The 16,863-nt window shown below is 33.7% G+C and overlaps 1 protein-coding gene across 1 annotated transcript; it reads right to left on the minus strand.

Annotated features, from left to right (window-relative positions):
- Positions 1 to 4,032: 4,032 nt before the first annotated feature.
- LOC139896873 (uncharacterized) lies at positions 4,033 to 4,623 on the minus strand. Its single transcript, XM_071879523.1, has one exon. It carries the CDS (start codon positions 4,621 to 4,623, stop codon positions 4,033 to 4,035), a length of 591 nt encoding a protein of 196 aa, XP_071735624.1.
- Positions 4,624 to 16,863: the final 12,240 nt, after the last annotated feature.

Below are 16,863 nucleotides of genomic sequence, written 5' to 3' on the forward strand. Positions count from 1 at the left end.
GACTTAAAGTTTGCTTTAAAATTGGTGGTTAAAAGATTGATCCAGCATTATTCTATAACTATAAGCAATTATCAGTTCAACCCATTCAAAGCATTTGATAAATAAGGTCTTGATACAGATGGATGTAAAGTCGGTGACAAATTGTAGTATTTAAATTAATTGTTACTTAATGATACGCTATTCGGTTAGCGTACAGAATACGCATTTAAAAAGGAGAACCGGACAACATAAACATGAATAAAAGCATAAAAAATTAATCAAGTATAAGTGCATCAGCGGAGTGCGAATAGATAAGGCGGAAAACGAATAAAGACAAGACACATGTGCTGAAAAATAAGGGTTGACTGGTCAAAATTCCGGAGGATAAGGGTTGACCCACCAATCAGAACATGACACGTAGAAGAACCTTTGACCTTTTTTGCCTATAAATACGCCGCATGAACTTCATTGATAGGCAGATTACATCACTTTGTCAGAGCAGAACATTCTCTGTCTACGTAAGAACTTTCTCTCTCTAAGTGGTTGACCAAGTTTGACCTTGACTAGATTCGCAGTTTGACTCCGGATCCGGTAATCATTGTTAATACGGAGAGCTTTCAAGGACTTAAACCAATCACCGTTAACGTGATTGTGACTTGCACTCGTATCCTATCTGCAATCCGGATTTATTACGATCATTTGACGCCGTCCGTTTATTTACCTGACTAAAAGGCGAATATGTTATCTAAATGGGAAACAGGGAAAAGAAGGAACGAATTGGAAGAATGGAAAAAAGAACCAATTGTATTTCCACCAATATTAGATATAAGTCCATCTGATGCATCCGTAATAATAGAAGCACGAATAGAAAATTGCAGCGTGGCCCGAATTAATACCGATACGGGAGTAGGAGCAGAAATAATGTATAAGCATTGTTTCAGAAAATTCCCAAGGCGAACACAAGACAAAATTAAAAATGTCATGGTACCGCTAGCCAGCTTTACAAGTGAATCTACATGGTCAACGTGAAGCGTTATTTTAGGAGTAATTCTAGGAGAATACCCTTATTCAAAGAGTTCAGAAATAGAATTTTTAGTAGTAAAAGCAGATTCCCCATATAATATAATCTTGGGAAGAACATCAATGCAAAAGTTTGGGCTATTACTTCAATAGTACATGGCATGATGTAGTTCACAACGCTAGAAGGCATCGCAACCTTATATGGAATTAAACAAAAAACAATTGAATGCAAACAAAATTCTAAAAAGAAAGTTGAATTCAAAGTGCATGATGATGGATCAATCTCTCCAAACCCTAAATTCCCTGAACAACGAATAGCCATTGGGAAAACTTTAAGCAATGAAAGTAAGAAGATGTTTGGAGAAATAATGGCGACAAATATAGATGTGTTCGCATGGAAAGAATCGAATATGACGAGAGTATTAAGAGATGTGGCAGAACATAAATTGAATGTTAACCCAAGTATTTCGCCAGCATGTCTAAAGAAGAGAGAAATGGCTCCGGAAAGGCATAAAAGTTTAAATGAAGAAGTGGATAAATTGGTAAAAGCGGGATTAATGGGACATCAGCTATTTGGAACAAGTCAAAAAATAAGTATTGATTTATTGTCGATTTTCATTTTGGTAAGATAAGGTTCCAAAATAAGAAACTGGCTAGCTATTTTCTATGTGGTAAGATAAGCTATTTTTTACTATTTTTTAAATGGAAAAAATTACGTCCATAGTACCTGTGGTATGTTAAGTTTTTCACCACAGCACCTAAACTTTTATTTTTGCTTCGATGGTACCTCAGATTAATTGCTCTAACGTGGATAGTACCCAAGCAAACTGCCGTTCAATGCTTAAACCGTTAGCCTTCACATGTGCCGTGCATGTGAGGGCACTTTTGTCAGTTTACAATACAATATACCAAATAATAAATCCCTAACGTTCGCAGGATGCTTTATTTTCACCACTGTTCAGTTTTTTCATCTTCAACCTCACCAAAACTACTAAAACCCTAGTTCTCAAGCACATGGATTCTCGTTCATATCTAATTCGAAACGAATTAGACTCCGTTGATGTCAACAACATATATGGTAAGATTTATTATTCATAATTATATTTTTACAAATATGAATCAAAGGGGTGGTGTTGGAGAAAACAGTGGATCAAACAGGAACAAGAAACAAAGTGGTGGTGTTGGAGAAAACAGTGGATCAAACAGGAAAAAGAAACAAAGTGGTGGCAATAAGAAGACATCAGGGAGGACTGTTGGTGAAAGCAGGGGATAAAAGACAAAGTTTGTGTTTCTTATTTTTCTTTTTGATTTTTTTGATGAATTGTATGCACTGATGCTTTTGAAGCATTTATTTTTTAGTTCTTGTATGCACTTATGATGTTGACTTCTATGGTTTTGAATCTTTTAAATTGTATGCACTTATGATTTTGAAGCATTTATTTTCTAGTTCTTGTATGCAATTATGATGTATGCTCTTTAAATTGTATGCTAAATTGTGACTGATATGGTTAAAACAGTTTATTAAAGAAAAAAAAAGTCATTTTAGGGTGACTGATTTGGGTTGACTGTTGGAATGCACTTTGACAGTTTGTTAATAAATTAGTTATGAATGTTTTTTAAAATTAATTTGAGATTTTGGGTATAAATTACTAGCTTTGATGACTGAATTTGACTTTGGGTCAAAATAACCTACTTTATAGTGTATGAACACTTTGACACTAAAACAGCTTGGAACTCAACTAGTTATGAATGATTTTCTAGTGTTTTAGGGTTTTGGGTAAAAATTACACTATTTGTTGACTGAATTTGACTTAAGGTCAAAATAACCTACTTTAGTCATTAATACACAATATGGCACTAAAATAGTATAGAACTCAACTAGTTATGAATGATTTTCTAGTGTTTTAGGGTTTTGGGTAAAAATTACACTATTTGTCGACTGAATTTGACTTTGGGTCAAAATAACCTATTTTAGTCATTAAAACACACTTTGGCACTAAAACAGTATTACAATATTTGTTGACTGCAGTTATGTTTCGGTTGATAAATAATGACCTGAGTTGTTATGACTTTGGCATTACACTATAAAACAGTATTACCAAATTGCCAACACCTGCAAACAACCATGATGAGCTAAAATTTTTAATTAGAAAAGAGATGGGTAATTGGGAATCGATTAGGACGATTTGTAAATTAGGGTTTATCTTTAGGTATTGTTAATCGTCGATCGAAGAAGGAACATCCCGGTGTATTTATATTGAGAACAAAAATTAAACGGACATAATTACCCTCACATGTGCCACGCATGTGAGGGGTTAAATGGTTAAGTTTAACGGATGTTAGAGGTTGGTACCAATTCAGTGATAAAATGAAACCCTACGTACCATCGAAGCAAAAATAAAAGTTTAGGTGTTGTGGTGAAAAAATGAACAAACCACAGGTACTGTGAACGTAATTTTTTCTTTTAAATGGATTAAAATAATGGAAAGGACGAATTTGCCCTCACATGCATGGCAAATGTGAGGGTTAACCATTAAATTTTGACGGCAGTTAGGTTGGAGTGTCAACCACGAAAGTTAAGTAAAACTGAAGTACCAACTGTGCAAAAAAAAAAAATTTAGGTGTTATGATGCAAATGTGAACAAACCATATGTACCAACGGCGTAATTTTTTCATTTATTTTTGAACAAATTGTTCAAAGTTGCAAAATTCACTATGAAAAACGAATCCATAGCTAATCTATGTTTCAAATTAATTTGCATATGTCATGCCATTAGCATAACAGAAATATAGAAGCTAACAAAAACATTTTAGATTAGAAATTCCAAACTATTGCATGAGCTAATTTCCTAAAAAATTCAATTCGATAATTCCACTTATCAAAGGATTTTAAGTTTCTGTTTGATGTCAGCAAGCAAAAAGATAAATCAAGTTTAAATACTTGCCCTTTCCATGAATCTACTTTTTTTTAACGGCAATTATTATTATTATTAAGGCTTCTAGCAAGAAACTAGAAGCAAAATGCAACAACAATTACAATGGCTTTACAAGCCAACTGTTCCAAGACATTTGTTTTTTACTTCTACTAAACAACCAAGTATAAGAATAATTTCTAATGGAATCAAATATTTCATCTTTCCGCATTGGATTCTCCGAAAAAATTACTCCATTTTGAAATCGCCAAATGACCCATACCGTGGCAGCAACAATCGTGTACATTCGGTTTTTGTTAGAAATATTCTCCTCCCATTGATCATACCATGATAACCATTCTGACCAAGAGGCGAATCTGTTGATATCGACACTTGTCCACAAACTAACTTTTCTCCAAATTTCCTTAGCCAACAAGCACGAAAAAAATATATGATGATTATCTTCCACCCCATGATTGCATATAGAACACCCAATATTACCGATGTCCACACCTCGACTAACAAGATTAAGTCTTGTCGGAAGCCTATCAATTGCCAATCTCCATAAGAAGATAATTAACTTTCTTTGGAAGAGTTTTATTCCACCTTGTACTTGGATGTAACGAAGGTAAAATAGTGTTGTCAGTTGAATTCCTTGTCTCTGAAACAGAAAAGTCACCATTCTGACATACTGCCCAATAATGTTTGTCATCTTGGTTCAAAAGTGAAACAGATTCCAACATTTGAGAAAGCTCATACAGGAGACTTTCACTTCTACCTCGTAAACTGATATGCTTCTAATGCCACATCCATATCCCATTATTCCATTTATCACTAATAAAACCATCTTGGTCAACTGCAAGGTGGAAAAGCCTATTGAATCTGACATTTAAAGGTTCATTACATAACCATGTATCCTTCCAAAAATGCACCTTTGTTCCATGAATCTATTGACGGTATGGCCCTCTGAGAATGTGTCATATCCCGTCCTAATCCATCTGGACGAAGTCACCAACATCTAGTTCCATTGCGATGATCGATTTCAAATAATGTCTTTAAAATGAGCAAATGCACAGCGGAAGATTTCTTTCATACCTGAGAATAAACATGTTTTCAAGTGTCAACCAAAAGGTTGGTGAGTTCATAGGTTTATCATAAAACAATAAAATTCATCATTTTGATAGACCACAAGATTTAAATCCTGCATGGTACAAATGAGCCCGAATCCTATACCCACCTGTAATGTACATGCGATATCTTTTAAATACAGTACACTTTTTTCGTGTACAAAATCATCTTTCACAAATCTTAGTAATCGTACACATATCTCGTGCACAAAAATAACATACACATAACCTGTGTATAAAATCATTCTCTCGATACATCATTCACTTTTCATTTCTTTCATAGCTTGGCTTGGTAACCGACCTTAACATATAATGCGCATAATAATATCCCTAAAACAGAACATCTCGTCTGTATAATAATCATATAAACTTCGAAGTACTAAACACCACGCCCACTAGCTCTTCTGTCTAGTGAACATTCTGGGTGGGGGTGTTAAACCCAGTAGCTACCTTTAGGATTCGCGTCAAATAGGCGTGCACTAATTCTCAAAATTAGTGATGTTACCTAATTCTTAGGTTACCAAGCAATAATAATCAGGGGAAAAATATTCATATCAATTGTGGCAATTATCACGTCCACATAATTCAATGGTGGCAATTATCAAGTCCACATAATTCATTCGAGGAATGTTTTGCTTGTGTCTATCTCGTCAAACATTTATAAAAGCATTTCATGCATTCGCAGTTCAAAATGTATTTCAAAAGCATTTAATAAAGCAGTTGTAAAAGTAGCGCATGTATTCTCAGTCCCAAAAATGTAAAGAGTAAAAGGGAATCAAATGAACTCACAATACGATATTTTGTAGTAAAAATATGCATACTACGATACTGAACAAATGTAGGGTTGCCCTCGGATTCACGAACCTATATCATTTGTATATATATATTAAAACATATAATTATAACTGGACCAATTTATTTATTTTATCCTCAATTTATATCTTATGTATATTTACTTTGCGTATATATATTCAACATGGTTAATATTTATATAGTTATATATATATATATATATATATATATATATATATATATATATATATATATATATATATATATATATATATACTTGTTTTAATATTATATTTAAAAATAGATAGTTTGTTATTTGTAAATATTTATATAAATAATCTTAGTTGGGTTGATATATATATAGTTATGTGCAAAATATTTATTTGCTTAAAAATGATAGTGTCGATATTAATGATTTACTAATAGTAATAATAATAACTTTATTCTAAATGATAATAATAATAATAATAATAATATTATTATTATTATTATTATTATTATTATTAATTTTTAATAATATGATAGATTTAAAATAATGATACTAATATTAGTTAATAATAATAATAATAATAATAATAATAATAATAATAATAATAATTAAAAGAGTTATACCCTTAAAAGCTTCAAGTAAAAAAAGTGCTCGAGACAGGACTCAAGACCTCTCGCTTAACACATAACTCTCTTAACCGTCCTTCCACTTCCTCTTTTCTGATTAAAACACAATCCATTAATATATAACTAGTATCTATAGCGCTGTTTGTTTCATCTTCTAAAAGAATATTTGCTCCAGCCCAGGTTCGATCGTGTGACCTCTTGGCTAACCCAAACATCACCAAACCACTGAAGCACTCATAAGTTCTTGGTTTCATTCGCCATTTTTTTCATTTAACATATATCAGACTCTCGGCCCACTAATCCTCAATCGACCCAAAAAAATAAAACAACACATGGCCCAACTGAACAATAAGCTTCGGCCCAACAAACAAATAGACATTCTTGGCCCAATACCCATTAATTAATTAAAGGTTTCAATTAACAAACTGTCAAAAGAATAATAGTGGCCGACACTTGAATATAAAAGGATTTATTTTATCTTTTTTTTTTCACTTGTTTTTGCTGAAGTAACATGACTTCGTCACCCCTTTATTTTCGTCACCCCTTTATTTTCATTAAACAGAAAAAGGCTGTAGTAATGGAGGTCTTAAATTAGTATGATGAAGGTGGTTTTGCTCGACAACAGGAGGAACACAAGGTGGTGTTCTGGACTGTTTACAGCGAAAAAGAAAACGGACAGAAGTAGTAGTAACCCACGATATTGTTAGTTGTTTGATTTTGGCTTGAACCGTTTAGTAACGAGCAGTAGGAGGGTTTTATAGTGATCAAAGGTGGCGTTTACGACTTGTTTAAAACAGAAAAGTAATAGTTTGCGTGCAGCAATCGTATAGGCATATGATGGTGGCGATTAATGGTGTTTGTTTGGTGATTGTTTACAGTGCCATTATGAGCAACGAATTAGTAATAATAAAAGGATGATCGAAGACGTTTAGGTGATGTTTCGATGAGTGTTAAGGTGGTGACAGTTTTGGGGTGGAGGTGATCGAAAGTGGTGGAGATGATGGTAATCGGAGTGGTTGTTTATGGTGATGTGGGTGAGGGCCGGTGTTTCAAGGGTGACGGATGGTCCTTCAAAGTTTGAATGAAGATGATGAGGTGAAGCTATATCCTTGATCATGTGTGTATATATATATTCTAATGTCATGAGTAGTAATGAGAGAAAAGAATAAATTGACATATAACCTAAGTAAAAGTGTGAAAGAAAGGAATTCAAAAAGAGAAATAGTAATCGTATATTTAGTGGGGTTGTTGTGATTTGTTCGATTAATTGAAATCATAAAATAATAATGGTAATCGATGAAGTGGGATTAACAAGATGGTGAATGAGTAATATAGCAGTATGTGAAAGGAGAAAATTAACAATAATAAAGTAATCCTATAATAATTAAATAAGTAAAAGGAACACATGTGAGTAAACAGTAATTAGACGGCTACTTTTTAATTTTATCTGACGACAGTTTATTACGGATATTATATCGTGGTCCGTTGTTAATTAGTGGCGGATAAAAGTCCATAGATTAATCTCAAATTTTAGATTAAATAACTTTATTTATTTTGGCCATTATGGTATAAAATTCAGTCATTAATTTAATAAATAAAAATTACATCAACTGTCCCTCTCATTTATGTGTAAAATATAAAAAGTGTTAAAATTAAATAATTAGGTCCTAAATATACTTTTAATAAGCCTATAACTTATATAACTCATTTTCGTATCACCGTTTATTTTAAAATCAAATAAGTTCCTTTTTAACACGTTTACTATTAATTGAATTTACCATTGAGTGTTACCGTTGTTTACTAAATAACTTCGAAATCACAAAATATATTTAATATACTTTTTATGTATATATATAGATCTATTTTATATAATAAATTTTATTATCTCTTATATTATTTTGTAATTTAAATCATATATTAAATCAACTATATTTCAAAGTATGATATATATTTATATATTTAAATATATATATATATATATATATATATTTATTTATATGTAATAGTTCGTGAATCGTCGGAAATGGTCGAAGTTAATTTGATTGTATGAAAACAGTTCAAAATTTTTGAGACTCAACATCACAGACTCTGCTTATCGTGTCGAAAACATATAAAGATTAAGTTTAAATTTGGTCGGAAATTTTCGAGTCGTCACATAATGCACATATGACAACACTATGAGTCCAAATCAACCCATTAGTCTTGACATTTACGAATACTCATCATTTAAAGGGGTGAAAAGGTTCATTTTTCATAAGTTTTATATAGTGTATGACAGTGGACCTAAAATTAACCATAAAAAACTCGGTGGATAAGCTGATTTAGGCTCAGTTGGAGTGATGGTATGAAAAAAGCAGAATATAAATATATAGATGAAGGTTTAATGTAAAGGATTGAGACGTTTGGATTAAGTCGTTCGTCTTTTAGTCAGAATATAGATATAGATGAAGGTTTAATGTAAATTTGACACCTGGCTAATTTCGTTCGTCTTTCGTTATTCTTTCGAGACTTTGAGGATTTATCTTGAGGTTACGTTTTCATCAAGAAGTAAAGTTGATCCTACTCCTTATATAAAATAAGGTGATAGATAGAAAAAAGTAAAGTTTTTTTATTTAAAAAAATAGTATTTTTTGTTAGGATGTTTTTAAAATTAGAACAAGTAAATTTTTTTTTAACAAAAATGGTTAAACCGAAGTTTGGAACTTCGGTTTTGGTGAACCCGAAGTTTCAAACTTCGGTTTGTATGCTTTTTGACCATGTACAGGGAATCTGAAGTTTCAAACTTCAGATTTGTTTTTTTATTTTATTTTATTTTATTTTTGACCCTATGCACATTTTCAAAATGCCCTTTTGTCATAAATGGAGTATATTATTTATTTCATTGTTATGGACTCACTATCTTTTTCCTCCACCATATTAATCTTTAGCCAATTGTTGTTCGTGTTGGGTTTCGTGGATGTGAAGCATATTTGAGAACGAGAAATTGGTGAAGATGTTGTCTATTTATTTACATTATTCACTCTGTATATTTTAAGATTTGAGGTTCTATTTTAAGTTTGATATTCAGATTTGGCAATGGAATATGTATATGTATGATATTATAAGTTTTGACGAAGATGAAGCTTCGTACAGAAGGTAATATTATGTGCGTCCCACCACAAAAGTGGGTGTTTTTTTGATCCACCAAATTTAATAGTTTATAGAATATATAAATATCTAAACTTTAATAATAATAATAATAATATACTTGGTAATAATAATAATACACTAATATAATAATAATAATAATAATAATAATAATAATAATAATAATAATAATATTATTATTATTATTATTATTATTATTATTATTATTATTATTATTATTATTACTAAAATAATAGAGTTGTTTCATGTGATGCTATGTCATGATTGAGAGTAAATGTAATGAGTTAATGATGAGAAGAAAATAATGAGAAAATGATGATACTTGAACACTTCATTTTCTTATGTCAAGGGACGAAATAGTGTTGAGTTTTGAGATAAGATGTAAGAGAACAAAACAATTAATTAATAAAATATAAAATAATTACACAAGGGTATTAGGGGAACCGCACTATAATTATAGTGAATTAATGAAAAATAAAAGTGAAAATATCATCACCCATTAATTATATAGGCATAGGTTAAAAAAAAAAAAGCAAATCCGAAGTTTGAAATTTCAGATTCGTTGTACATGGTCAAAAAGCACACAAACCGAAGTTTCAAACTTCGGATTTGTCAAAACCGAAGTTTCAAACTTCGGTTTTACCATTTTGTCAAAAAATATTTACTTTTTCTATTTTTGAAAACATCCTAACAAAAATTACTATTTAAAAAAAAAAAAGGATGCGGTAGAACTGTAATGCTTTGTCAAAGGAAATGATGTGGTGGGTGAGTTCCGACAACGCCTTAGGATCCACGTCCTGCTAGTGACTTTTATTACATTATTTAATTTTAATTTGTAACACAAATATTTCAACTTTAATTTACTAACATCATTTATTTTAGTTTATTTCATAAAAGATATCAAATACTTTGTAAGTTTTTATGCTATATATTCAAATAAAATCGTCTTTAATTTTGTTTTAATTCTCTCTTACAACCTACAGGTTAACCATATCTTTTAATGAAAATCTAATACCCATCCATTTTTCATTCACCTTTTGTAACAACTCTGTTTTTTCCGTCACTTTCGTTAACTTTCTGCTAGTTGATTTAACGACGATTATTTGACTTTTTATGTGTTTAAGTGTATTAAATACATACTTGATCCTTGGAGGGTTACGATAATTAATATGGGTTAATATTAATTTGAAAATATATTTCGGATAAAGAAATACGATAAAAACGATACGGTTTGGATAACTACTTTTCGAGCAACGAAACGCTCGGGTTTATTTTAATAATTATTTTAATATTATTAACTTTTCAAAAATATTTAATTTATTGGGTTTTTAATAAATTAAACGTTTGGTTGCGTTTTAACGATCGGTTTAGCGTTCCGGGCCTTCGGTACGTTTAAACGGCACTCGAAACGGACCACGATTACACAGTACTAGACAACGAGAGCACGGGAAGTACCCCCTTGGGCCATTCGGCCGACTGGACCTCCCCCCTCCCCTTTTGTTTTATTTTTTTGGGCTTATGGTTAACTAGCGGTCCATTTAACTACTCTAGGCCCTAACTTAAATACTTAAGTGATAACCTAAACTACTGTAACCCTCACAAACACAATATTCCAGTCGACTTTTGGCTCCCTCCTCCCTCTCCCAAACCGTCGACCATCATCAACCCTAGCACCATCAAAAAAAATTATCTTTTGCTCAAGCCTTGAACACGAAAAGTGTATTTCGCATCACCCTCTATGCATTGGTGTGATTTAATTGTTGATCAAAGGTATAATTGTACAAACCCTAACTCTAAAAATTCTGATTTTATAAAGTTTCATAGTGTATGTTAGTCTATTGCTCGATTAATCAAGTTTTTATGCATTATTAGTCGTTAATTTGATCGTATTGCATGTTTTGTATAAAAACCGAATTGATTATTGATCATACTGATATTATGGACTTGTCTACTATAAATGACTATTATCTAGATGGAAAGAGGTCGAAAAATTAAATACGTTAGGCTCAAGAATCAATTGATTTCGTTATCGTATGCTCTAGATATGTTAAATTGAAGTTTTGTTGTGATCTTGCAATGAATCCGAATTTTTTGAGTTGTATACTTTGTGAATTATATTATAACATGTTAACCATTGTATATAGGACTCAAAAACACTCAAGTTAGAGTAGGATTTCATGCAGTTTGGATTTGTATAGCTTCCGTTATGCTTAATTGAATGAACATTAAAAACTGATTTGCGCGGTAAATTAAAATAAATGTTTAAGGGTATTTGATGTGTGATATTGTATTAGGTCTTTGCATATCTGGAAAAATCACTTTTTGTAGATAACTTTTCATCTAGGTCTTGCATCATTTGGATTTGTGAAGCTTGCGTAATGCGTGTGCGAACATAGTAACTTGTATGCTGTCCAAATCTGTAACGTAAGCATCCTTTGCCCTATACGTTGACTTGTGCATGCTTTGAGACCTTGGCCTTATGGATAATGAATATTTACATGTTATGTGATAAATATCTAGTTTATTGTAACCTCTGAAACTTTATACATTGTGCACACTAAGGCCATAGTTTTGGTAATTTCTGAATTGAGCTGAAACAGAATGTCTAGCTTAATTGAATAAACTGTACCAATTGGCTAAACCAAAGTTTCTCATTTTCGGATATGTGATAATTTGACTTGTCCTTAAACCATGGCCACTGACCTTGCGTTAATTCCATGTCCCTCGCTCCGGTTATAGCCATTACGAGATTGGTGTGCAGTCATAAACTGATTTAGTGAACCATAAATGTACCCCTTCTGAAACCCGACTTGTAGACATCGTATGAGACCCTGGTCATGCTTTTTGGGAACTTTTATATGTATAGTTAAGATCTGGAGTTTTCCATGTTGTCATGAAATATGTGCTATGAGATATTATGCGTTGTTTGCAACATGTACATGAACGTTATGCATGACGATAATTTGTGATCGCATATTTAGTAAATTATGAACTGAAACGTGTTAGTTGATCTAGGTTTGACATGTTGACCAAAATTTGACATGAACCTACTGATGTTGACCTTAGTTGACCACTTTGACCAAGTTTGACTTTTGGTTTGACTTTGGTTGACTTTTGTTGACTTGCATGAACTAGTTGACTATATGTTGACTTTTACTTTGAAACGCGTTGAGTTGAGCAATAAGACAACTTACTCTATGAAACCAATTTTGTATAAGACTTATATGTTGACCAACCTAAATACGTATACTTAGGTTGCATTACTCGGCACTAAACCATACAAGTTGTTTGTCTACTTTTCATTCAAGAGCTTTCAAAGGTGAGTCTACAGTCCTGCTTTTTACATGTTTTCAGGGATGAGAATACACGCTGTTAATTACATTTTTATAAATTCTTTTATATTGACACGAGTACTTATTATACATATTGAGTTTGTTCACAAAGCCCCTAGCTTGAATACTTTTATTACCTTCGGGTAAGCAAAATTTAGATGGACGGATCCGTTAGGTTAGACGAACCTCACCCTACATTATTAACTGTGGTGCTTTTACTTTAAACATTAGATACACTCGAACAAGTGTATATGTTTTATGGGGTAAAGGGGGTGTAGTGGATGTTATACGTTGGTCATTGCTAGTATTCAGGTGCTCATGGATTATGTAAACGTTTTTCGACTTGGAGTTGTACTTTTGAAATCTCGTGGTCAATGAACTTGAACTATTTTCTGATAATTGTTTTCCAGATATCGTTACATTATTTTAAACCTGTAGATTCACCAACATTATTGTTGACCTGTTTTGCGTGTTTTATTCTCAGGTCCTTAAGAGGTAGACTTCCGCTGTGTTTGATGCTTTGACCTGGCCTTGGAGTCGGCATGCTTATTAAAGACATTATTTACTTTCGCATTTAAAACTTTTTAACTGTTTAATACTGTTGGCTTGTGGTTACGATCACAACAGTGTTACTTATTTTGGGGATTTATTGACTTATGTTTTGAAAGTCAACTTTTTAATAAAATTAAATGCAATTGCTTTGAAACGTCTCATATAGAGGGCGTAACTGTTAACTGTGGAACCTATGATTAACACGCTGTCAGATGGGAATTTGACGGGGTGTTATAGTTGGAATCAGAGCTAACGGTTCGTAGGGAAACTAGGACTTGAATTAGAGTGTCTGATTGAGTCATAGGACACTTTAGCCAGTCTAGACTACGACCGGGACTTAGTCATTACATTATTACTCTATGACTAACGCTTGTGATTAACTAATTTGTTTTTCTATGTGTTCTTGTACTGTTGAGTTAGATGTCACATACTTCAGGAAACGATAGCAACTCAAGTGTAGCTCCCGCACCTGCACCTGCTCCAGCACCTGCTAACCCTGCTCCTCATCAGATACCCAACCACCCTGTTAATCTCCTTGTCATGGACTTAATCCACAACAAACGAAACCTGGATGTTCACTATCACGTAAATGCTTTAAGTGACATCATGAAAACTTACCCACATCCTGATGAAATTGAAAGGTTGAAGGCAAGGGTTAGGTCTATGGACAAGTACCTGTATGAGATCGAGGCGAGGTTCTTTAACCAAGAGAAACTGATAGAAGCCCAGGCTGCTAGGATCGCTGCACTAGAGGTAGCTTAAGCTAAGCCTAAGGATGATGGACCTGCCTCTCGTACCAGACAGAAGAGGAAGTGAAGGGTCATTCGACCTTGAGCTTTCTTTTCTTCCTCATCTACCATTCTTTCCAATATTTGATTACAAATGACTTACCGGGTGTTTTAAACCGGGCTACTAGTATTTGATGTTTAATGATTGGTTAATTACCTTTTGGGGATTACTTTTAATAATGGTGGATTACGTTTTGAACAATTATTTATCTCTTATTGCATGCGGTAGTATATTTTTAGCAGCGTTGTGTGATGATTATAATACTTCATGTTATGTGATTATAATACTACTATGATTATCATTATTGTCACTACTTAATGCTACTATCACTACTATCACTACATAACACTAGTGCCACTACTATCACTACTACCACTAGTGTCACTACTACCACTACTATCACTAGTGACACTACTGTCACTACTTACTACTACTACTAGTGCTACTTAACACTACTTCTCACTACTAACGAATCTTTTCGTACTATTATTATTTACTAGTCTTCAACACTCGTTGCTAGTATATATAGCATTATTTTGACACTGACATGGTGTATTTTTCTGTGTTGAAGATGCCTCCGAAGGAATCCACAGCTGTTCAAATCAGGAGACTTGTCGCTGAAGGCATTTTTTCTGTGTTGAAGATGCCTCCGAAGGAATCCACAGCTGTTCAAATCAGGAGACTTGTCGCTGAAGGCATTGCAGCCAGGAGAGATGAGTTGTTAAGAGAGTTTAATAACACCTGCAACAGCAATGATCGCGGTGGTTCGAGCAACAACAACGGCAACGACACTCAGGGCCGTAGTGGATGTTCTTACAAGACATTCACTAGCTGCAACCTACACTCTTTTAATGGAACTGAGGGACCAGTTGGTCTCAATCGCTAGTTTGAAAAGCTAGAGACTGTTTTCCGCATCAGCGAGTGTAATGATGATGATCGAGTGGGTTTTGCTACGGGCACACTTTCTGACAGTGCGCTCACTTGGTGGAATAACTATGCACAATCCTTGGGTCATGATCAACCTTATGCCCTACCCTGGGAAACTTTGAAACGGATAATGATTGAGGAATACTGCTCGCGGAATGAGATCAAGAAGATGGAACGTGAGTTCCGAGAATTGAAGTTAGTAGACATTGATCTTACCGCCTATAACAAGATGTTCTTTGAGTTGGCACTGATGTGTCCAGAAATGGTTACTCCCAAGAAACGTAAGGTTGAACAGTACATCAAGGGTTTAAGTGAGAGTATTCAAGGTGGGGTTACTACTTCTAAACCCACAACCGTGCAAAAAGCTATTGATATGGCGAGTTTGTTACTGGACCAGATCACCCAGTGTAAAAACCCAACCCGAATGAAATTATTTTTTTATTAACCCAAAAGCGACGCTTTTGTTACCCAAAAGCGGCGCTTTAATGGCAAAAGCGGTGCTTTTGCCGTCTGCTCAAAAAGACCGCAAACAACTGCCCAAGAGCGGCGCTTTTGGACCTGAACTAATGCAAACTCGAATTTTGCTAAGTGTTCAACCAACCCATCTAACCACAATGCAATTCACAACCCCAAGACCCAAACATAAGTTTAATGGGACTCAAAATACAACAAGTTTAATGTTTACATAAAGAGGCACAAAGGCCTTTAATCAAATGTTTACAAGTCCGACCCATTAAATGATAGTTTTAAACCAAATAACACTCGGGCATGGTTTGGGGCTAAACTACCCAAAACGTTAGGTCGACTTCCGAAAGCTTCATCTAGCAACCAATAGGGGTATATCTAATGCCCAACAACCCCTTTCCCTTTCTCCAAACCTACATCTAAAAGCAAATAACGAGAGGGGTAAGCTAACGCTTAGTGAGTGCAATAAGTATACACATGCATATATAATATACCTACTTGCACCGCTTACTCACATACCACAAACATGCTATCAATATAATATTAGCATACGAACTCCAAGTATAAAGATAATAATCTCCAATATCGCAACTAGCATAAATAATAGCATATACTCCAAATATAATATGCTACACTACAATTCATACAAAAACTATATGGTTAACCATTCTCGCGTCATGGTGCTACCGGCTCCGTGGTTCATACCATACGCAATGCTATGACGCTACCGACTCCGTGGTTCACGTCACTATGCATTTGAGTCATACTTTTTTATAGTGCTACCGGCTCCGTGGTTCACACTTTGATGCTACCGGCTCCGTGGTTCACACCTCATTTTATAGTGCTACCAGCTCCGTGATTCACACTTTAACGACTCGTGCTATAGTGCTACCGGCTCCGTAGGTCACACTACAACACACGTACCATGATTCTACCGGCTCCGTGGTTCACATCATAGCACACTTGCACATACTATGGCACTACCGGCTCCGTGGTTCATACCATAGCACACAAATAAATATACTATATTCATATATGCATAAATATCCCACTCACCTTAACGCTAAGGTGATGACTATAATCCGCAAGCTTCAAGCAAAGTACCTAATCCATTAAGTACCCACATCAACATACAAACTAGTGGAACTAACCACCAACACTTACTCTTGAGCATTTAATGACCCAAATGCATTAAATGATCCATTT

Source organism: Rutidosis leptorrhynchoides, chromosome 1 (genome assembly GCF_046630445.1).
Source record: "Rutidosis leptorrhynchoides isolate AG116_Rl617_1_P2 chromosome 1, CSIRO_AGI_Rlap_v1, whole genome shotgun sequence".
Taxonomy (NCBI): Eukaryota; Viridiplantae; Streptophyta; class Magnoliopsida; order Asterales; family Asteraceae; genus Rutidosis; species Rutidosis leptorrhynchoides.